Consider the following 24,203-nt stretch of genomic DNA (forward strand, 5'->3'; position numbering starts at 1 on the left):
GTTTGTCATTCCACATGGCCACACCTAGGAGGTACTGTGTACAAAATATAGTTCTGGGATTAGAGGACTCAGATTCAAACCTTGGTTCTGCCAGTTACCAGTTGTATGACATTGAACAGATTCGTTTATCCCCCCGAGACTCAAGTTGCCTATTTGTACAGTGGGAATTCAAATGATATCTCCTGCATAGAATTGTTAGGATTAAATGAGATAATGCATGAAAAGTACTCAGGACAATGTTGGCTACACTGAAAACATTCAGTGCCAGCTGGTAGTATGGGCGACAGCAACAGCAATGCTTCCTGCCCTCAGCTCCCCATTTCTCTCCCAGTAGCAGCAAGAACAGCATCTGTGAGGATTCTGTCCACACCATTGCTGTCTTGGAGCCCCATGTCCCTTGGAGCTGTGTACCATTGAGCCAAAGATTCTGATGGAATGAGTGAATCTTGATTGTTTAATTTTGTTATCAAGTTGACACATGACATCAGTCTTTGAGAAATAACTTGATGATTTTGTTGTTTATTGCTTGCTACAATAACACGATTTCAGGTAAAGGTTACAGAAGAATCGTTTCATTGTGTTCTTCTCAGAAAGTAAAATCCACCACAGGACAGATAGGAAGCAGGTCAAGTCGGTGTTCCTCTTTTCCGCACAACCTGGGAAGAAAAAATAGCATCTTATGCGGCACAAGAATGTGAAATAGTGTAACTTGGGCGATGGGAAGTCCTGTGCGCAGTAGAGCACCCAGGTGGCTCAGGCAGTTAAGCATCCACCTTCAACTCAGGTCATGATCTCGCGGTCTGTGAGTTCGAGCCCCGCGTCGGGCTCTGTGCTGACAGCTCAGAGCCTGGGGCCTGCTTCGGTTTCTGTGTCTCCCTCTCTCTGTGCCCCTACCCCGCTTGTGCTCTGTCTGACTCTCTGTCTCGCAAAAATAAACACACATTAACAATTTTTTTAAATAAATAAATAAATAAATAAATAAATAAATAAATAAACTGTGCGTGGTAACTATGTTGTGCTTCTTGTAAATCCAAACCTACTTTCTGTCCAGGTCTCTCTTCCCCGACACTTGAACATCATTTTGTTCCTGAAGTTTGTGTATGAGTCTTACATAAACTGCGGAGGAGAGGGCATCCTTTACATATCTTTGTGAAATCACAAATATATCGCTTTGCATTTATGTACATGTTGTTGCAGTAAGACTCATAGAATGGGTTTACTGAGGGGGCGTCTGGGTGGCTCAGTCAGGTAAGCCTCAGACTCTTGATTTTAGCTCAGGTCATGATCTCACGGTTTGTGAGTTTGAGCCCCATGTCAGGCCCTGCACTGACAGTGTGGAGCCTGCTTGGGATCCTCTCTCTCTCTGCCCGTCCCCCACCTTCTCTCTCTCTCTCTCTCTCTCTCAGCCCTGTCTGCCCATCCTAACCCCTCCTCTTGTCAATATTCAGACTTTCAATCGCCTCTCTGTTCTGGTCCAGACAGCAGATTGCGGCGGGAAAAAGGCGGAAGAGAAAGAAGAAAGGCTACTCAGAAAGCTTGAACAGTGAGAGAAGGTGCTACCACAAACACACCCAGAGAGACGTTAGAGGATGAAGGTGGGGTTTGAGGTCCAAGGCACATGGGACGAACCAGAAATAGACACTGAAGCATGAGAAGGGAGAAGCCCCGGTGGACCAAACCGGCTACAAATACATTTGGCATTTGACTGAAATAAGCAGGTATTACCTTTGGCGGGTTTTACTTTGTATTTCTCAAGCAGCCTAGCATTTGGCTGCCACTTTGGGGCCCTGAGAGGAGGGAAAAAGAAACAAAAACACATAGAAAAATTTAAGACATTATTATTTAAATTTGGAGAAGCATGTCCCCTTGAATTTTGAAAAGAAAAACGAAAGCTATACAGGGAGACAATGAACACCGTTTCTTCAAGTGCCTTTTATGAACTGCCAGTGAATTCATCCCTCCCTTTCCATGGCCTCAATGTACACACTCACTCAAGTAAATGCCAGCTGTTAAGAACCTCTGATTACGTTAAACGTATTTTTTAAGCTAACGATTTGCACCACGCACACACACAACATTCCCACAAAGCACCCATTTGGACAAAGTAGAGGGCTGTCGAAAGCTGCGTGCGAGTCCGTGTCTGTGAGGATGCAGGAAGGGCACAAGTGGTGCCAGTCGTGTGTGCGCGCGTGAATTGTGAGTCTAGGGTGAAGTGGGAATTGCCGGGAAAGAAATAGTGAGAAAGGAAGTTGGAAATCTGTGAAGAGACACTTCTAAGCAGCCATCCATTGGGGCTGGTATTCACAGGTACCTGAGAATCCTGGAACACAGCAAGTTGGTGAGAGACTCCAGTCACTAGAGGGAGGACGAGCAAGGAGCACTTCTACTCTCTTCCCCCTCACTACATTCACCCCCCAGCTCCTCACTTCACACACATGTATTGCCAGTGGAGGGGTTCCTGGGATAAGGGGTCCCAGGAAGGTGAGACAGCCACCCCCTGAGAGAATTCACATACTAATACCCTTACTGCTCCCCTCCCTTCAGAGCTGATGATGATTTCCTTTGCAAGTCAGTTTGGCTATCTGTCTTGTTTAGCTGATGCATGATGGAAAACAGAAGACTAAGGGCCAATGGTGTAAATTCAAGGATAATTATTACCATCCTCATTTATAGTTGATGAACTACGGTTTGGTTTCAGTTACATGACCAGGACTACTGGAATTAGAACCCAGGTTCTCCTGACATCTTTTCTTACACCATGTTGTCACCAAGGAGACAGTGCCAAAGTCCTTCCACAGAGACATCCGCGTGTTAGCCTTGCGGGAACTGTGCCCTCAGGCCTCAGAGACAGAGGAAGCAAGGTCCCATTGGGAGTTCCATTTTATTTTATTTGACCACGAATACCAGCTGAATTTCAATGAAAAAGAAATAGGACTACCTCTTCATTAAAGCAGGCTTCAGGCCCCTCTGCTTGGCAACACTTGACCACCACATTAGTGAAATCTGTAAGCAATGACCGCAGCTCTGCATCTGGAAGCTCAGGCTTTAGCTTCACTACATTGACAAGAAACCTGTGACCCAAAGATGTCAAATAGAATTCATTAAAGATTTCTTTCTTAAGCTCTCCTTCTCCTAAATGCTTGTCACAGTATCACATGTCTTGGGGGTCTTGATTTGGATGAATATAAGAAGTTAAGATATTCCACTTTGAAGGGATTTTCTGAAACTTTCCCGCTCAACTTATGGGATGGATTTCATGGTAACATTCTTTGGAAGGTTATGTAATTATAAACAAAATGATATCAAATGTAAACATATATTAGGTCTTCATTATGCACAGAATTGTAGATTACGTGATTACTTTTGATCTTTCTAGAAAATCCATTCTCAAAACAACCTCTATTCCCTCTTTCTCAGTAGCTGAATGCTGTTTCCACTCAACTTGATAGAGACACTACCTAATTCCTTCCCCCTCCCCGAAAAAACCTTATTCTTTAGCATTTATAACATTGTGCGAGCAAACAAAACTAACACTCTTGTCCCTTTTGGGCCTCTCCTTTTTTCAAACATTAAGCAAGATTCTCGAGGCAAACATCTATGCCATTCCCTCAAGAAAGTCCAGTTCATTATGAACTTGCTCATGAGCTTTTATGCTGGCTGCCCTAACTCACCTTTGCAAATCGTAGTGTATTAGACACTCCAAGTCTAGCAAAAGAAAACATTAGCTAGGTTTTGACTTATAAGCAATGGCAATAAATATGCTCCAGTGTTTTTCTGAATGGGAGAGATTGGACAATTTGAGGCAAGGGATAGGATTATAACACCAAAATCACATATGCATTAATAGTACACCTTCCCATTAATACATTATGTGCCTTCAGGCTGAAGAAAAGATGAATGGAAGAGAATGCTTATACCTGTCTTTCTTTCTCTGGAGCTCCTCCTTATGAGCCTGACATAAGTCTGTGTGAAAGGTAAATAAACCTTGAAAGGTAGATGGAGGCACATATGCTTTATCAGCTTCCAAGCCTTCAAAGCAGGACCTTCTGAAGGCAAAGTTGGTTTTGCAACAGTGGTCCACATCGGGGTTGATGTTCCGATTTTCATTTATTCCACATAACTCTCCAAGAACTAAATCCATCTGTGCCAACGAATGATGGAATTCAAATATAACTTTAAAACTTGAATAGTTTTGAAATACGGTTAGATAAATCGTTAGATTGTCCTAAGGTGATTATTAACTGTACTCAGAAAAACCCATGCACTTATAAACATAACACTACATGCGAAGCAAAATAGAAGCTTGCATTATGATAAAGTTTCAAGCCATTGTAATTCAAATGCCTATAGGTTAATTTCTTGTTAGCATATATACAAATCTGTAATTGTGAACAAAGAGCTGCAAAACAGCCAACTGAAAATGACAGCCAAACACTGTGGCCCTTAGATTTATTCTCTTCCTCGGATGTTTCCCAGAGTAGTCTCCATCCCAACCCTAAAGAGATACACCCAAGTTGTGATTGGGCAGGAAGCATCAAGTCTCTTACCGACACTGTGGGGTAAGACTGAATTTGTAACTTTACTTAAAATTATAAAGCTTCTTATATTGTTCTGAAGCAATGTCATTATTCCTGCCTTTTGCCCTAACAAATTACACATAAGAAATTAGTAATAAGAAGAAGTAAGAGAGATGATTTGGAGAACCCCAAGAAAATATTTAAAACATTCTCTTGCTTCTTAGGATTGTGATGCAGTGAGCCTCCCCAAAGAACTTTGACATTCCTTGCTTAACAATGTTGAAACAATGAAGAAAGGTAGATAACAGCCTAATGGTTATAAATCAATTAGTGCAGCAGATTTCTTTTCTTCCTTTTGTTTTTCTTTTTTAGGAATAATTAGGTACACGCGCCACGCTTACCAAATTATCAACGCAGGCAAACTCTTCACTCAGTGTGCAGCAGGTGGTCAAAGCTGTCACCATTTCCTTGCCAAGAAAGGTCAGTTCTTCAGTGGAGAGCTGGGGGGCTAGCTTTGTGAGTTTGATAAGGTAGCTGAAAGAACAGTTGTCTAATTGGTTCTAAACAAAACCGAATACCCGTTTTCTCTTGTCTAGCTACTTGAAACCCTAACTCTTCAAGTCTAGGGACAACCAATGTAAGGGCAATGTGAACCACAGCTCTCCCATAAAATGATAGATAACTGTCTCTTTACTCCCTCTTTTCCCACACTCTGCATTTTTGGCTTCCTTATAATTTCATGGTATTCTCAGAAAGTCTCAGATTTGCCCATCCTGTCTTACCTGTGGGTATAGGAGCTCCCTGAAAGCAAATACTTTGGCTAGTGTGTAAAATACTACTTGAAATCTGCATGATTAGTAAACATTTTAAAGGGAGAATTTAATAGATATATGTTGGAAAGGGTAATCAGAGATGAAGGAAACCAGTATCTTTAATGGGCTGAGTTTGACTTCTCTTCACTGAAGCGACAGTGAAATCGTATTTTTTAAACTGTTTTGATTTGAAGATGCTTGGTTTAAATGCACACTATATTAGTCTGGTAATTAATTCAGAAAATCCAGAATAAACTGTGTATTGCTCACAAATACTAACAAGGACACTAAAAAAATAAATATTAAGATGTTAAGCAAAACCAGAATTATTTCTGTAAACTTGGTAAGGTGGGCTCAAATTCTGGGCAAACCATCTTTGCCTGGGAAATTGTAACAATCTGAAGTTCGCTGTCTCTCCTGCCCTCCCAAATAGGTCAGAATCCAGAGATTCTATTTTGGGATTGAGAAAAGCAAGACCAAGCAAAAACTAAAGTATTATAGGATCAATTTTCTAAAATCCTGTATTTTTTTAAAAAATTTTTTGTAATATTTATTTATTTTTGAGAGAGAGAGAGAGAGAGAAACAGAGTGTGAGCAGGGGAGATAGAGAGAGAGAGAGAGGGAGACACAGAATCCCAAGCAGGCTCTAGGCTCTGAGCTGTCAGCACAGAGCCCAACCCTGGACTTACACCCGCGAACTGCGAGATCATGACCTGAGCCAAAGTTGGACACTTGATGGACTGAGCCACCCAGGCGCCCCATAGAATCCTGTATTTCTTTAACTTCTAGCGTCATTCCTGGTAAAGGCTTACTATGACAGCTCAATATGCATTCTTGACTTTTGTGTTTTTATTCTTTCCCAGTTTATGAACTTGCTATAACTGAAAGACTGAGTTGAATTTTTGAAACTTTGTGGCACTCTTTATTTTATCCTGGTCACAAGTGCCAACCTACTTGTAAGCAAGCAACTTACTAGTATTTCAAGTCCTCTTTCCCCAAATTCTGGGAACGTTCACACTCTCGTTGTACTATCTTGAGGCTTTTCTCAGTTGTCTCGTTGAATCTGTGCTCCTAAAAATAAGAACAATCATATTCAGGAACATTTTATCTAAAATGTAAACACAAGCTTCGTGTCAACTTGACAAATAGCTTTTTTTATTTGCATAGTATTTTCAAACTATCATTACCACTCATTGCTCACTAAATTGAGAGTAGTTTTTTTTTTTTTTAATCCATGTGTGTCAGTACTGAAATCTTCTCAGCTATAAACACAGATATGGTTTACGCTAAAATTTGAAATCTGCAAATTTTTCGTCATCATGTACAGTTTTTAGAGCTTCCCAGTTTACAAAGTATAATTCAAATCTTATGTTGACAATGAGCGTAACTGATTATCACTTTCAACTGGCCAGAGCAAGCTCTCATTTTTACATAAAGGAAATTAGCCTCTTATGAAGTCAAATGACTTGCCTTAGAATGACCCAGCTAGTGAGTGTGGCTACAGAACATTTTACATCACATTTATCTTTATTTTATACCCTCCTTTCCATCATTTAGAATTGGAACTTTAAAACTCCAACAATTGTCTTCAATATTTGACAAACTCTATCTCGTGCAGCATAAAATTGGATATCTACTGAGTGGCCAGACAGAAAACTACACACCAGTGGATGGATGCTGTGGGACAAATTGTGCCTCCATATGAAAAAAACCCCAGAATTTTCTAGCACTATGATTCATTCATTCGAAGGTCAGGAACAGACTTTCTCGTTAGGGACAAAGCTAGACTGGAAGTCAAGCCTTCTTGTTTCATGGCTCAAATATGAATGGGTGTAATATGAATGGGCTCAAATATGAATGGATGTAAGGTGGCTTTTATGGCAGGTGGAAGCAATTTTTTAAATAAGGCAAAAAAGCAGCACGTATCAAATGAATGAGAAACGAATTCGAAATGTCAAATAATTAATTTCTGTAATACATAAGGGATGACTATGAATTGATACTAAAACACACTAATTTCAACAGGAAAATGGATAATGGGCACGAATAACTTGTTCAAAAGAAATTTATAACTGCAATAGCTAAAATCAGATGGGAAAGACCTAATTTCATTTAAAAATCAAATAAATGCTTAAAACACAGTCACTATTTTTTTTAAATCTAGCAAAGTTAATTTCCATGTGCAGTGATGGTGACAATGAGGGTTTGGGAGATTGGCGGGGAGGGGGTGAAGTGAGTATTGTCAAGCACTGTTGTAGGACTGTATGCTGATAAAACTTTCTAGAAAGTAACTTGACCGTTTGGATCAAATGTGTTTTTTTTAAGTCTATATATTTTGACCTAATAATTTCCCTTCTGATAATCTAACTTAGGACAAGAGTCATAAATATTAATAAAGATGAATGAAATGAGATACTCACTTCAGGGGCACTTACAAAATTTAAAACCTAGTCAAATGTTTAAAACATCCACTACACGGTAGGAGGTCAGTTGAATAAATTACTATGATGAAATTCCATCATTTAAAATAAAGTATATTTTGAAGTCCGTTTAATGACCTAACAAATTTGCTGTGATAGTAACTAAAAAATAGACACAAATATTTTTCTTTTTTAAAAAATGTATTTATTTTTTGGGGAGAGCGCAAGTGGGGGAGGGACAGAGAGAGCAGGACAGAGGATCCGAAGTAGGCTCTGTTCTGACAGGCTGACAGCAGGGAGCCCCATGTGGGGCTTGAACTCATGAACCCCAAGATCATGACCTGAGCTGAAGTTGGACGCTCAAACGACTGAGCTACCCAGGCGCCCTAGATGCAAACATTTCTTAAGAAAGTACTATTCCAATCTTTTTTTTTTTTTTTTTTTTTTTTAGCGTTTGTTTATTTTTGAGACAGAAAGAGACAGCGTGAACAGGGGAGGGGCAGAGAGAGAGGGAGACACAGAATCCGAAACAGGCTCCAGGCTCTGAGTGGTTAGCACAGAGCCCAACGCGGGGTTCGAACCCACAGACCGCGAGATCTTGACCTGAGCGGGAGTCGGACGCTTAACCGACTGAGCCACCCAGGCGCCCCTCCAATCTTATTTTTAAACATGCACACACATATATGCATGTTTGCATAGAAAAGATGAAAGAAAATGCTAATTATAGATATTTCTCAGTGACAGTATCACAGTTTTTATATTTTGTCTTTGTAACTTTGGGGATTTTCCTAATAATCATCAATAATCATTTATTACTTTTACAATCATAAAAAAAATCCAATATGGCTTAATAAAATGCAGAATACATAAATAAAGATATAAGTGTAAAATATTTAATGGGAAGATCTTTTTTGCATTAATACCCAGAATTAGTAGTTCAAAGCGTTGTGCAGAAACCTAACATGATGTCAATCTTCCCAATGATCGTCCTTCACTGAGTTTAAAGTAGACTCAGATGGGGTGCCTGGGTGGCTCAGTCGGTTAAGTGTCTGACTTCGACTCAGCTCATAATCTCACAGGTCATGAGTTCAAGCCCTGCGACAGGCTCTCTGCTGACAGCTCAGAGCCTGGAGCCTGCTTTGGATTCTGTGTCTCCCTCTCTCTGCCCATCCCCCTGCTTGTGCTCTGTTTCTGTCTCTCAAAAAAAAATAAACATAAAAAAAAAAAATTAAAGTAGACTCAGATTGGTCAAGCACATTTCTACCCCCTAAACTAGAGTAAAACTTTGATTCAGTTTTGAAGTGTTTGTTGTTTGGCTTTGTTTTGTTTAGTTCTGTGAGCCCAGAACAGTAGAACCTACCGCGTGGCGGTAACAGTCTGGAGGGTTTTCTGTGTGACAACACTCTTTCAGAAGATCCTCGTACACGCCAGTGATTCTTAAAAGCTCTGGTGTAGACAGTTCCGGATGTCTCCTTGAGTATTCATAGAGAAACCTGTGATGTGTAAAATAATTTGAACATTAGAACTTAGAGAAAAAACAAAATACCAAATCCTGCCATCTTTTAAGCTAGTCAGATCTCGTAATACTGAGTCTGCTCTCAGATGCTAACTTCTTCCTCAGGTTTGCTCAGGCAGTGATTTAAGAGGGTATTTTGACTACGGGAGATCTATTTTGCAAAATTCTCTTCTGTAGCATGTTCTCCACTAACTGTTTTCACTTGAGAGAATAGAAGGATTAGAGTTATTCAGAGTTAATTATAAAATGATTTAATCCATAAAACATCAGAAATAGTGTATCATGCCACCAATACTTTAGAAAATACATGTGGGGTAGAATTCTGTTGGAAAATACATTCAGACCTCCAACTTGAGATGGTGGAAATATGGCTTGCTCCCCACTCCAGGGCCACCTCGGTGAGAGACTGGGAAACAGCTTTGCCCATTACTTCATCCTGTCACTTGTCAAATATGGGAGTAAACACCCCTCTAGCGCTAAGTCGTTGGCAATGGTTTCCGTGACCCCAATGAGAGGCTCCGAGGGGATAGGCGGTGTGATTTGGGGAGAAATGGGAAAGCGAGAGGAAAGAGGCTAACACTTATTAAGCCCTTAGTAGGTGCTAGCACTGGCTCAAGCTCTGGGCATAAGAGATAAAGAAACGCTTCCTAGCTGCTGGAAACACTTTTCTCGTTTAACTTCACTAAGTCCTCAAGATAAGTACTATTTTATAACTGAGGAAAAGTCTCAGATGGGGTAAGTACCTTGCTATTAATGGAAGTGCAACATTTGAACCTATGTTTCATAGGATGCCCACTTCATTCTTTTTCCAAACCAAGTTGACTCTCTTTGCAGGAGAGGGGTACCTTCTCTAAGCACCTCACCTGTGCTATTTACAATCTTCGTCATAAAAAAAATCTTATCTGTTCATTCAGAGTAAGTTAAAATGGCTTTCTATGCTTTGTGAGAGCAACACCTCACAAAAGTTTCTCAATTCCAGGCAACTCCTTATATCTCTTTCTGTTTCGCAGCCTTTGATTTCCTTGATTAATCTTGGTCTTTCTGACATCGTCTCTCCTGCTTCTCCATCCACCTTCTCAACCTTATTTGTGGAATATATTCCCAGACCCTAAAGCAACAGTGTTTAACCTTCAGAGAATCGAGGACTCCTTCCTTTTAATATCTGATGTAAGCCAGGACCCTTCTCCAGGAATAAAACCACACCTAAAAAAACACCCAACCAAAATGCTGCAAACAAAAACTCCTAGAAGCCTACCCTTGAGGCAGATCCATTGAGGTCTTGTGTCAAATGTTTACATCCAGAAAGACTACTCCTTACAACTCTGTTTCTGGCTCAGCGTGCTCACTGTTGCTCTGTGATTTCTCCTCAAACACTATGTTGGATGATGATGATGATGATGATGATGATGCAAAACTTGCTTCCACTTGGTGAGCACATGTGTCAGGACAAGTGAAACTACCTCTATCATTTTGTTAAGTTTAATTTGAGTTAATACACTCATGAGAAGCAATAGAGCACAGTGCTTATAAGAAAAGGAGTCTGGAGCCAGACGGCTCGCCTTTGAGTCCTGGCTCCACCCCGTAATATCTGTGTGACTTGGGAGCAAGTTACTTCACTTCTGTGCTTCAGTCTCCTTACCTGTAAGATGAGGATGGTAAAAGTGTTCTAACCATAAAGGGTTGTTCTGAAAATTAAATTGGTTAGTAGATGAGAAGCACTTAAAATTTGATAAGTTTTCCATAATCTGTATCTTCCAGAGGTCTGGGTTCATATATAAAATTGTCTCATGATATTTGAGATAATATGGATGGGCCTGGAAGGTATTATGCTAAAGTAGTGAGACTGCAAAAGACAAATATATATGAGTGGGAAAAAAAATAAAGCAAAACTAAAAACAAGTGAATAAACAAAAACAGCAGAATCAGACCTATAAATACACAGAACAAACTGATGGCTGCTGAGGGGGGTGGGGGGTGATGGGCAAGATAAGTAAAGGGAAGTGGGAGATGCAGAGTTCCAGTTATGGGATAAATAAGTCATGGGAATAAAAGACTCACCATAGGGAATATAGTCACTGGTCTTGTAACAGTGACATATGGGGTCAGATGGTAACTGCACTTGGTGATGAAGCTAGCATAACGTATAAATTGTCAAATCACTATGCTGTACATTTGAAATTAATGAGAAGTTGTGTGTCAACTATGCTAAAAAAAATTGTCTTGTGACCTTCCTAATTAATTACTCTACAGATAGCTCAAAGTCAGTGCGGTCAGATCCAAACATATTCTCTTTCCCACAGAACCTTCAACCCATACTTCCCATCTCATTGAATCTGAAAACTACTTACCCAACCACCTAAGCCCCAAACTGGGATTCATTCCAGATGAAGTTTCTAAAAAACAAAAGTGATTTTGTCCTTCCTTATTCTTCAGTGAAAGCCCTTTAGTGGCATCTTGTTACTTAGCATGCCTGTGTGATCTGACCCCGTATACTTCTCGCTACCCTCGACTCTCACCACAAATACCCTACCCAAAGCCACAAATGCACCAAGTGGTTTTAGACTTTTATCCATGATCTACCCCTTCTGTCTAGATTACCAAATTTTCTTTAAGTACCTCCTCCCTACTGAGCCTTCCCAGGTTTCTTAGGTACAATCGACCACTTCCTCCTCTGTGCCCACATTACATAGTACATGGTGCTACTGAAAATAAAAGCATGTCTTGCACTCATTTATTTATAAGTCTGTCTCTTCCCCCATCACATCCCCTATTGATGAAAGCTTACCGAGGATAAAAGTCCTGTCTAACCTACTATAGTCCCTGAATTATATTTCATTACCAATAAACTTAGAATGAATGAATGAATGAATGAATGAATGAATGAATATCTTTACATGAATTTTATATATGATGTTGTAAAACACAAAGAAGTTAACTTGTTCTAGTGATTCAACAGGACTCAAATCTAGTCTCTTTGGTTCCACGTCCACTAGTTTCCCTTTGACGGCTATGGAAAGGTATAGCATGGCAGTTCAGCCTGGAACTTCTAAGACCAGATCTCCTCAGGTCAAATCCTTACTCTGCCAGCTTTTAGCTATGAATCTTCAATAAGTTATTTCACTGCTCTGTACCTCAGTTTACTTGTCTGAAAAAAAATGGGGGTAATCGTATTGGTTTTACATGACTGCTACGAGAATTAAAATAGATACTCTACATAAAGTAGTCAGCCCATTGTCTGGCACGTATCAAGCACTCAATAAATGTTAGCCATCCCTGTAATAACACAGTTGCATCTTTTTAAAATCATGTGAAAATACTGTAATCTGTAGCCAGGATTTTTAAAAATTATGTGATGCCCAATGATTTCAATGGTTCTCATTCCTCCCACCCAAATTAGCTGAAATAGGTCAAATCATAAGTTTCTGTTTGCCTTATAAATTTCAGTATAGACTTATGTTACTCAGCCATGAAGCTCGTTTGATTAGCATCTCGTTCTTCACACACATTTTCGCTTTCAGTAAATTTTGCTTCTCTTAGAGATAAGTCCTTTGGTCTGTCATCTTTATTTGAGGAAATTATGCACTCGCCACGCTCTGGTATTTTCTTTTCACAGCACTCTTTGATTTTGCTGGAGATGGAATCTTGTTTTAAGCAAATATGGCTCATAACTTTGCTCTGTACAAAATAAGAGTGAAAAATTAATTTATTTTACTAATTTCTTCAGGGCCAGATTTTCCTTCACAATGAAATGGTTGCATGCAAAACCAACCATGAGCATGACATCTGGAGTTGTTCCATCAGATAATTTGATAATAATATTTACTTAAATTTTGTATTCATTTAGCGCACATGAAGCTTTCATATGAATGCAAGTTTTATTTCTCAAGATTTTAAATGATAATTATGAAAATAGACTCCGTTATACATTTACATTTTATTGTTAAATATTAATCTTTAAAATACTTTACTCTTATTCGTGTGATATATTGGCATTTTAAATTCTAAATGTTGTTTCTTTCCCATAAGATTTCACCTGTGTTTCAATGAAGGCCACCAAAGACATGCGACTATAATATCTATAATACTAGATGTCTTTCTTCCCTCGTGGCCTGAAACTATATTGCCAACATAAAGTAGAAACTCAATAAATATTTAAAAGGCGAATGAAAAAATGGCAAGTAAATGAACTACTGTAGCAACTACCAGATAAAGACTTCTCAAACATAAGAAGCTTTCCTACTCATTGTTATCATTTTCCTATGGTTATTACTAATTGGAAACTGTTCAAATTATCAAATAGTGTACAAAACAGAAAACCTTACTGTCTCTCCTCTTTATCCCGATTATGACCCCTACATGAAATTGTGAGAATAAGAGAGAAGGTGAAGTTTTCTTATTTACACATTAGTTGGATAATCTCTTTTTATTTTTTAATTTGAGAGAAAGAGAGTGCATAAGCAGGGAAGAGAGGCAGAGGAAAAGAAAGAGAGAATCTTAAGGAGGTTCCATGCTTTGCACAGAGCCGGGCATGGGGCTCAATCCCAAGACCCTGGGATCATGACCTAAGCCAAAATCAAGAGTTGAGCCACCCAGGCTCTGCCAAGTTGGATAGTTTTTTAAAACTGATCTGGTCCCTAATCCCTTCTCCAGACTCTCCAGTGTGAGCCTGCACATTCTTCCTCCTCTCTGTTCCAGCTTCACATGTACTATGCTGAGTTCCATAAAATGCCAGGCCATTCCAGGTCTCTCTGACTTTACTCAAGCTGTTCCTTCTGCCCAGGATCTTCTTCTGGCAAACATTGAAGATGAGGAATGGGATGAAGCTCTGGGTTGAATTGAAATATGGAATGGGGGTTGTTGGTACCATGTCCCCAACAAACCATACAGAACCAGGAAGCCAATCTTTGCAAATATCTACACATCTCACTGAAAGCCATCACAGTTCTGGACAGCACATCTCTTAATGTCTGGAATTCACTTCTGTCTTGAATAAACTGCAGTTTAATTCCTCTTATTTCTCCATGAAGGCATTTTAAAAAGGGATATTAAGGACATAATATGATCTCTTCATTTCAGCTTCATACTTCACAGAAAACTCTTAAATTATACTCTAATTTAGTATATAATATTTAATATTATAAAACCCATACTTCCATAAACAAACAATACAAAACTAAGTAGTGAGTGAGATTGCTTTTAATTGGAGTCTGATTAAGAACAAAATAATTCTTTGGGACATCTGTTGTCCCTGCTTGAAATAAAGTGTATATATCTTTATATTTTAAAATTCAAGTTAATTAATTAACATACAGTTTCACTGTGAGTTTAAAACAGTAAAACTAATTAAAAGTCACTGAGAAAAAGTCTCATTTCAACTAAGAAGGCAGGATTATTTTTAATAAAATTGTGTTACTTTTATGTGCACTTAAACTTTTACTGAACAACTTAAACTAAGTCAATATGTTTACCAGTAAATATATTCTAAAAATCCAGACTTTTAGAAAATCACTTTGAAGAATAGTGTAATAGTTATTTCAAATTAACATATCCACTTATTTGAAAATACTTCTCCTAAATAGCTGGAGGAAACTCAGAGGAAGCCATTCTTAAAAATACAATGGTATTTCCATTCTCTGAGTTTTACTATTTAATTTCTAATATCTCTAAAAGAAGAGTTGCAATATTTTTTTTGAAAAGTATTTTTTTAATATATATAATTTGTTGTCAAATTGGCCAACATACAGTGTGAAAAATGTGCTCTGGTTTTTTGGGGTAGATTCCCGTGGTTCATCGCTTACATACAACACCCAGGGCTTATCCCAACAAGTGCCCTCCTCAAAGCCCATCATCCATTTTCCTCTCTTCCCCCCCCCACCCCCCGCATCAACTCTTAGTTTGTTTTCTGTATTTAAGAGTAGAAGAGTCACAATATTAAAGAACACTTTAGTCTGCCTTGAGTGAATGTTCACAAATTCTAAATTCCTAAAGTTTATGTCAAGGATGTTTAGCCATATAAATAGAATCTGCTGAGTAATCTAACAACAATCAATCCCATGTATTAAAAAAAAAATTACTTGACCTTATTTGTTGATATATCATTTTCTGTTTTATTTATTTTGTTATTATCTAACAATTTATCAACATTCTGATTTTGTTGTGGTAAAGTAGCCACAACAAACCTAGGACAACTTCAGAATTTAAAAATGGCTGCCCACAATCATTATTTTTACTTGGTTTTAGAAAATATTTACCCTGCCACGGATGCACTGCACAGCATCCCCTTCACAGCATCCATGGTACTTGGAAGAAACATCTTCTAGAAGGGAGGTAAGTTCCTTAAATTCAATCTTGGGAAATTTTTGACTAAGTATAGCAACATTTCTGGGAAAAAAAATGAGGAACCACGGAAACAACTTGAACATCAAGTAAAATAAGAGAGAATTCTTTGCTAATACAGTATAAATAGCTGCAGTAAGAATTAGTACCCTTGTTTTTTCACGGATATCTTTACCAAATAGCTGTTTATATGTTGTACAGCCTGCATGATCACTTGGAAACTCCTAGGCTGATATTTCGAGTCCCGGACCAGGACTGGAATAAAAAGTTCTGTGAGATATTCCCCCTTCCATATTTTTATAGCAAAACACATTTTGTAAAGACCACCGCTTCCTGTGGCGAGCTCATGGCAGGCATAGCCCGTCACAGAACACTTTCCTGCTGATCTATTTGAGATCTCAGAATTTTTCTAAAGATATGCAACAGCACCATTACTAATTAGTGAGGATGAGCACTTGAGATAAAATTTATCCTTATAAGGCTGCCTCCTAGTCATTAGAGTCAAAGATGGATGGACGCATCACATCTAAAGCACTTGGAGGCTTTAAAACCCTGATTGGGAACTCCCAGACCAATTCAGATTTCCAACTAACCAAAGAATATCTCAGAAGTAACCTTCTTTCTCTCTGGGGTCGTCCCACCTCCCAGGTCTTCTTGCATTCTGACCTAACTGAGCTATCCATGTGGACTGAGACCCACCTCAACACTCCTGGAGAGGAGTAAAAATCAAAAGCCATCAACAACTTCACAAAAATGGGACACAGAGGAGAAAATATAAGTAAAGACAAGATACATATTGTAAAACTCACATAGATTCTAAGACTTGCAATCCAAATTTTATAAGTGCCCCACAGACATTTTTTTGAAAAGAAGATGATGCTTTTAAATATTGTATGACAGGTTCTGCCTGAAGGAAAAAGAGAAGATTCTATTGAAGCAAAAGCAAAATCCCACCAATCTCTTATTTCTTAACTACATGTCAATCACATTTTCCAAAATTTGCTCAGAAACAGAAAATCAATGGGATTTTTATCCTGATAAGTGTATATATCAAAAGAAATATGCATTTGTGGCACATTATAAAAGTTAGGCCAGTCTTCCTGATGACTGAATTACACTTGATGGGAAGGTAAGCGGTGCAGTGTGCTGTGAGCTTGTCCACCTCTATTGGGATGATTAAATTTTATAGGTAGTCAAAAGAGGACATGCCCAGGATAGATGATAAAATGACACCTTTACCCTAGATATTCACTCACTAGGGCTTTCTTCCAATTTACATGGAAGACAATGCCAGAAGAAAGACCCCGGAAATAGGCAATTGTCTTTCAAGGTCTCAAGTAGTAAGAAATTTAAATCAGCAGCCAGTGGCCAAAGGGTTGAAAAACCAGTGGAAGTGGCAAGGAAATGACTGATAAATGATAAACAACCCTTTGCTATAATTTACCTTTAAGTGAGGACCTGCAGTTTGGGGTCACCCCTTACCATTTTAATGACATAAATGCAATGCTCACTTTTGTTCGAAAGCAGTTAGCTTTGTCTTGTTCTTCACAACATGTTTTAGTCATCTCCTCAAAACGAGCAGCCACAGTTAGAAGGGTAGGGGCAAAAACAAAGGGGTTCCTTCTGGAAACTTCATATATATAACTATAAAAGAAAAAAGAGAAGGAAAGGAAAAGGGAAAAACACAGAATAAAAATGAAAAAAAAAGGTAGATGAGGGATGGAAAGATAGGGAAAGACAAGAATATCAAGTTGTAAAACTGAAGGTAAGCCTTCAATATAAAGCAACATTATCTAGTCTCCAATAAAAGTTTTATCAATTAAGTTTCAAACTTCAAAATCAGAGTGATGGTTAGTTTTCATCCTGAACACTGAACTAAGGCTGCTGTCCTTCCTTCCTTCCTGCGGCTGCCAGATGGTCAGCGGCTCTTCCTTCCACATTCAAAGGGCAATTACTTGTGTATACTCTGAGATTTGGGGATTTATTTACTTATGTTCAAATAAACTTATAATTTAAGTTTTGATGAGCACACCAGCTTTCCAGGAAAAAAAGTCCTCTGCTTCTGCAATTACTGTACTATTGAAAACCCATTTTTGGTAGATATCCACTGATTTAATATTTACCCTCAGTAAAAGCTGCACCTTCCCTTTAAGAAAACCAGATTATTCCCTCCAGTAGCAGATTGGCACCACGCACACACTCTGTCCTAGGACTTGCCACACTGAAAAATGTATATCATTACTGAAAGAATCTTGAAAGTAGGTTGCATATCTTGTTCATATTTATACCGTGAACACTGGACACAGAATCTGACACACAACACATGTTGAATGGTTTCATCCCTCAATGAAACAAGCTATGTTCCTTTGGAAGAGGTATTGGACTTTGCCTGAGAATAGTTCTTCAATTAGATAATTCTTCTACTAAAAGTAAACTTACTTGTTCAGAAAAGATTCTCTGTTATTTTTATAAGTCTGGCATTTCTCTTCAGGATCCAAGGTAGGAAGAGGGGGCAGAAATCCTACATCAGCTTTCTTATGATGAAAGAAACAAAGTTTTTTTTCCAAGTCGACCTTACTGCAGCAGTGTGAAAAATTATGCTTTTGTGGAAGTCCCTCCAAAGCACATATATTTTCCAGTAAAACATCATTCTAGACAACAAAAAAGTAAAGGGCATCTTTTATTCATTGTAAAGTTTTTCAGCTTTCTGAGATGACACAATAAATACAGTGACTAATGAGTGTCACCCTTTGCGAAGGAAAGTCCAATTTTCCCAAAATTACTAGCAAAGCATTCTTACCCACACCTTTGACAGCCATCCCACACTTGGGGAAACTTTCTCTGTCTTATCCTGGGGCCCTTTAATCTCTTACTCCTTCTTTGCTGCCTACATTTCCCTTATATAACAGCTTTTTTTTTTTTCCTTTACTCTTAAGGTGAAAAGGCCGGAGAGTGAATGTATCGGTAAAGTATTAGCAGTAGTTGTTAGTAATAGTCTTCTAGAAATGCAGATGGTGACTCTATTTGGCAGAGGCTAAGAAAAAGGGGGTGTGATGGTAAAGCATACGTTGAAAGAGGCATCTAAGGAGGGTACCTCCGTACTTCTGTGCACTTTGTCAAACTATTGGTTGCCCCCCTTGCCTACATACATATGGCATGGCTGCAATCTCATAGCCAAGTGCATCATAATGCAGAATTGCATCTCTGCGAGGAAAACACCTTATCCTAAATTCCAAAGTCAGGCAAACTAAAAATATAATGGGGCATAGAGCATCTCTTTTTTTATATTTCAAGCCAAAAATTCTGTTTGAAAAATAGGCTTATTTGTTTAAGAAATACAGACAATTTACTTACAGCTAATTCGGAACACTCTGGGAGTGTCATGTCAGCCAAGCATTTATCTCTATATTCTGTCATGGTTTTTACCAACATCTCCACTTCTTCGAAGGAGGCCTCCTGAATATATTGAGCAAATATGATGATGGTGCTGTAACAGTCCACAGGGTACACAATGATCACCCGAAGGATCTCCACTTCTGTCCAACAAAAACTTGTAGAAACATTAACTTGCTGAATAGTCTCAGGACATTATCAATGTCTGAGGGCCATAAATTTTATAATTTTTGACAATTCAATAGCCTCATCTGAATTTTGTGAGTAATACTGTATTTACTTTTTAAATATGGCTTTCTATTGCATTGAATTACTTTTGAGAAGCATTGACATTTCTGAAATATATCAGATAAGATCATGATAAACACCATCATCATCAAAAATAATTTAGAGAGGGGCACCTGGGTGGTTCAGTCGGTTAAGTGTTTGACTCTTGGTTTCAGCTCAGGTCATGATTTCAAAACTTGCAAGTTCGAGCCCCACATCAGGTTCTGTGCTGACAACTCAGAGCCTCCTTGGGATTCTCTGTCTCCCTCTCTGTCTGTCCCTCCTCACCCTCCCACCCTCTGTCTCTCTCAAAAATAAATAAATAAAATTTAAAAAAATAGTTTAGAGAAACTCACATATATCCAACATTCTCCTCTATAAATTTCTGAGTAATACTGACATCATCTGAAAAGCAACAATATTTAGGTTATTATGTATCCTGGTATTTAAACATTTTCCCACCAAATAACTGCATGATATCTAAATTTATAAAGTATAAAAGGGAAAACTCATTGTAGAAAATAATTTGGCATACTTCACAAGAAGGAGAAAAGTCATATGAACCAAATATAAGATCTTTATCACAGCTTACTACATACTCCAGACATATCCATTAAGTTGAATTGACTTGACATAATTTCAAATCTGGGTCCAGACTTCGGATTTGCCATTGACGGCTCCTCAGCCACAAATGCCAAATCCAAGCACCATGTCCATGCTAAGTGTCTATCATGTATGACTAGAAGAGTCATATGAAGGTTAAATGATATGTGATGTAATGCTTCCACAGGGCCTAACAAAAGATACCATAGTGTGCTAGTAGTTAATATAGTTTATAATGCTAGCAAGACACAGATATTTAGATCATCTCTGGACCAATCTAAAATCATCGATTCCCTCCCAAGGAACACACTTATATTTGTCCACATAGCCTATTTTTATAGAGGCCTTACTTTTGCAAGGTATTGTGCTGGACACTATGAGGCAATCAGTAATAATTAAGACATCTCCCCTGGACCTCAGGTTTCTAAGTACTCACTGTGCACGTGACTTACAAACATGACTATAATCCAGTTTAGAATGTACATGATATTCTAAAGTAATGTGGGTAAGTATATGACAAGAATGCTTTATGATCCCTGGGTGAGAAACCAGGAAAGGATTATAGGAAGAGTGGCATATGAGTTGAGTCTGAAAAAATGCACATAGCAGTGAAATGAGGACGCTCTTCTCTCTGTGTGGAGAAAATGATGAGTAAAATTACAAAGATAAGAGATTTTGAGATATATGTGGGGAAAGTAAATTAATTTACTTTCATGAAAGAGTGGGTCATCAAGAACAAAAACTACGATAGAAAGGACTTGGATCCATATTTTGGAACTCTTGCATATAAAGCCTAGGAGTTTGGGCTTCAATTAGAAGCTATGAAGATCCGTTAAAAATGTTTATATAGAATAGTAATGTGATTATTCTTTTTTTAAATTGAGGTATAATTAACATACAGTGCTGTATTCGTTTCAGTTGTACAGCATACTGATTAGACAATTCTATATACTACTCAACGTTTACCACAATAAATGTAGTCACCATCTGTCACCCATAAAACATTATTGCAATATTAGTGACTGTATTCCTTATGTTGTGCTTGTCATCTCCATGACGTATTTATTTACTTTATAACTGGAAGTTTGCACTTCTTAATCCCATTTATTTATTTCACCCACCTTCCCTTTGACAACCACCAGTTTGTTTTCTGTATTTAGGGTCTGGGTTTTCTGCTTGTTTGTTTGTTTTCTATTTTAGATTCTACATATAAGTGAAATCATATGGTATTTGTCTTTCTCAGTCTGACTAATTTCACAAAGCATAATACCCTCTAGGTCCATCCATGCTGTCACAAACGGCGAGATCTTATTAATTTTTTTTATGGCTGAGTAACATTCTGTTGTATGTATTTATACCACATCTTCTTTATACATTCATTTATTGATGGACACTTGGATTGCTTTTATATGTTGGCTATTGCAAATAATGCTGCAATAAACATAGGGGTACATATCCTTCAAATAAGTGTTGTCATTTTCATTGGGTAAATACCCAGTAGAGGCATTACTGGTTCATGGCACTTCTAGTTTTAATTTTTTGAGGAACCCCCATACTGTTTTCCACAGTGGCTGGACCATTTTATATTCCCACCAACAGTGCACAAGTGTTCATTTTTCTCCACATCCTCACCAACACTTGTTATTTTTTGTCTAATTTATATGCAACCACCAAAGACCCACAGAGACACAAACCATCAATAAGGTAAACAGCAACTTACTGAACGGGAGAAAATATTTGCAAATATTATATTCAGTAAGGAGTTATTATCCAAAATATATAAAGAACTTAAACAACTCAATACCAAAAAGCAAACAAACAAACAAACAAAACTCAATCCAAGTAAAAAAAAAGGGGAAGAGGATCTGAATAGACATTTTTGGAAAGAAGACATAGAAGTGGCCAACAGACATACAAAAAGAAGTTCAACATCACTAATCATCAGGGAAATGCAAATCAAAACCACAATGAAGTATCGCTTAATATGATCATTTCTATATGTTAAGACATACCAGCCATGTAGTAGTATATATAATGTTCAGGGAATTAGAAATAGACACGGTACCTGACAAATAGAAAGTGACAAGAACTATTTGTAAATTAGATGGATGGAAGAATGAATGGCTACAACACACAAAAAGCAAGACCCACAAGCCCATTAAAAACTTTTGTAATTGTTCTGTTGAGAAATTAGCAAGACATGAATTTTGTTAAGAGTAATGGAAATGCAAAAGAGAACGTCCATGCAAAAGATATTGAAGAAGATATTGAAGAGACAGAAATCAACAGGATTTTTGAAGAAGTCTTTAAAAAGAGCAAAGGAGACAAACTCAGGAATGACCATTCTTCAATCCTGTGACTGGTCTCGTCCCCCCTACAGTATGTAGGGGGGACGAAAGTAAGACACAATCCACATTTTTCAGGGCCAATGCAATGCTTCTGGCACCCTTGTGCAAGTTACAAAAAAGTCCTTTCTCCTTGCCCCAGGGATTTAAAAAGACACATTTTCTCAAGAAATGAAGTTCAAAATGTTTCCCCTTTGGGGAGAAAAAGTATGTCACCCTTCCCTGCAAACTGACACTGTGTTGGCCAGGTTTATGGGTATGTACAGACTTGAGGATATTTATAAACTGTACAGTTAGTTGGAAGAAGCTGTGTTCTGCATGCCCTAAAGGTGTTTATCACCTAGTTGGGAGATATGTTGGACACCCAAAGATTATTGAAAAATCCCAATTCATACTTGATGTTCCACTCTTACCATACATGATATACGTTTTCAAGCAATACTAATATTTTCAAATCCAAATTACATATTTCAGCAACACTTTCTATACTGCCATAAAGCTGGTGTCCATTTCCCAAGTGTGATAACTACCATCTCTGTCTAAAAATTGGGTAATATGGCCACAAAAATACAAAATCTGGGAAAGTTAGTTCAGGATATCTGACCAGTACATATAAACTCATGGCGGGGGGGGGGGGGGGGGGGGGGGAAGGGTGAAAAATTAAATGGAAATGAAACAAGGTAAGAAAATAAGAAATTATCCCAACTAGTTATTCCTTAGCTAAGATACAAGTAAATTTCTTACCTACATCTTGAGGCTTTGTGGACAGGGTTAGGGATTCAGTCAAAAAGAACAAGAAAATAACAAAACCTGTAAGTTTTAACTGTTTCATTTTCTTTTTTTTTTTTTTTTTAGAAATCACATTCACAAAAGAAAGTAATGTAACTGAGGAAGATCAAGTTTTTATATTATTCTTTGACACTATTAGTAAAAAAGTAACCTGTTTAACCTATTTCTCATATACCTCACGTTTGATTTTTATTTGATCACACTGCAGATTTTTTTGCTAATTATTAACTAGGAAAAATTATCTCTGTGTTTTACTGGAAAAATCTATTGAGTTAGAAAAAAAAGTCCACAGGTTAAGTATGCACAATACCTAATCAAATAGACAACCAAAGGAAAAAAAAAAAGTCTTGAAACATTGCAAATGCTAAAGGAAAAAGGACTAGAATAAATAATTTACTAAAGAAGAAGCACAACTAGAAAGATGCTAAGTTTCACTGGAAATCAGAGGAAGTTAAATTTTTTAAAGTATATTTTTATACTTCTGACATAATTAGAAAAAAACAATTAAGATGTCTAATTCAGGTAAACATATAGTAAAAAAAAAGTTTCATATAATCAAGGCTTTTGGAAAACGAGTGTATAATAAGGACCAATAGTCTTAAAAATATTCATACTATTTGAGCCAATCACTCAAATTCTGGGAATCTATACTGAAAGCATGGTCCTTAAATATGGAAATATTTGTAAGTATATGATAAACAGGAAATCTATTTTTTATTTATGTCCACTAAAAGGGCCAGCAACCAAGTAGCAAAGGCATTTAGTGCCCACATTTGGGGGTTCTAAACACTCTTTTCTACTACAAGGATCCTGGGCTTCTTAGAGAAATGAATAGTTTCAGGGCTGGGACATGAAAAGCATAAGATGAGCTGAGAACATGGTGCCAGCAACTGAGGAAGTGCTCAAAAATAGACGGGATCAAGTGCAAAAAAGGCAGAAGACAATGAGACAATTTGACAACATAAATGATGACAGCAATGCATTATCACCCATCACATTCTTTAATAAGAATTTATGGATCTCTACCAATACAAAATTAAAACAAAAGTAAGGAAAGGAAAAGCTCTTCTCTACAAAAGAATGCCAACTAATAAATGTAGTTGGAAGCAAAGCATCACTGTTTGTAACACCATAGTAACACTAAATGGTGAGCTAATCACTCTGCAGGTTACCCTTGGCCTTTATAACTAATGAATATAAGGAAT

At 37.8% G+C, this 24,203-nt stretch overlaps 1 protein-coding gene across 1 annotated transcript; it reads right to left on the bottom strand.

The window, feature by feature from the left end:
• Positions 1-499: 499 nt before the first annotated feature.
• Positions 500-23,113, bottom strand: AFM (afamin). The gene is made up of 15 exons (XM_025922292.2): positions 22,954-23,113; positions 19,618-19,666; positions 18,956-19,088; positions 18,041-18,252; positions 17,113-17,245; positions 16,411-16,508; positions 15,517-15,646; positions 12,726-12,940; positions 9,110-9,242; positions 6,303-6,400; positions 4,919-5,051; positions 3,918-4,141; positions 2,939-3,071; positions 1,726-1,787; positions 500-656 (listed from the first exon to the last, which is right to left on the bottom strand). Exons 1-14 carry the CDS (start codon positions 23,039-23,041, stop codon positions 1,761-1,763), a joined length of 1,806 nt encoding a protein of 601 aa, XP_025778077.1. The 5' UTR covers positions 23,042-23,113; the 3' UTR covers positions 500-656; positions 1,726-1,760.
• Between the last annotated feature and the right edge of the window lie 1,090 nt (positions 23,114-24,203).

This window comes from Puma concolor, chromosome B1 (assembly GCF_028749965.1).
Source record: "Puma concolor isolate L17-30 chromosome B1, mPumCon1.1.hap2, whole genome shotgun sequence".
Classification (NCBI taxonomy): Eukaryota; Metazoa; Chordata; class Mammalia; order Carnivora; family Felidae; genus Puma; species Puma concolor.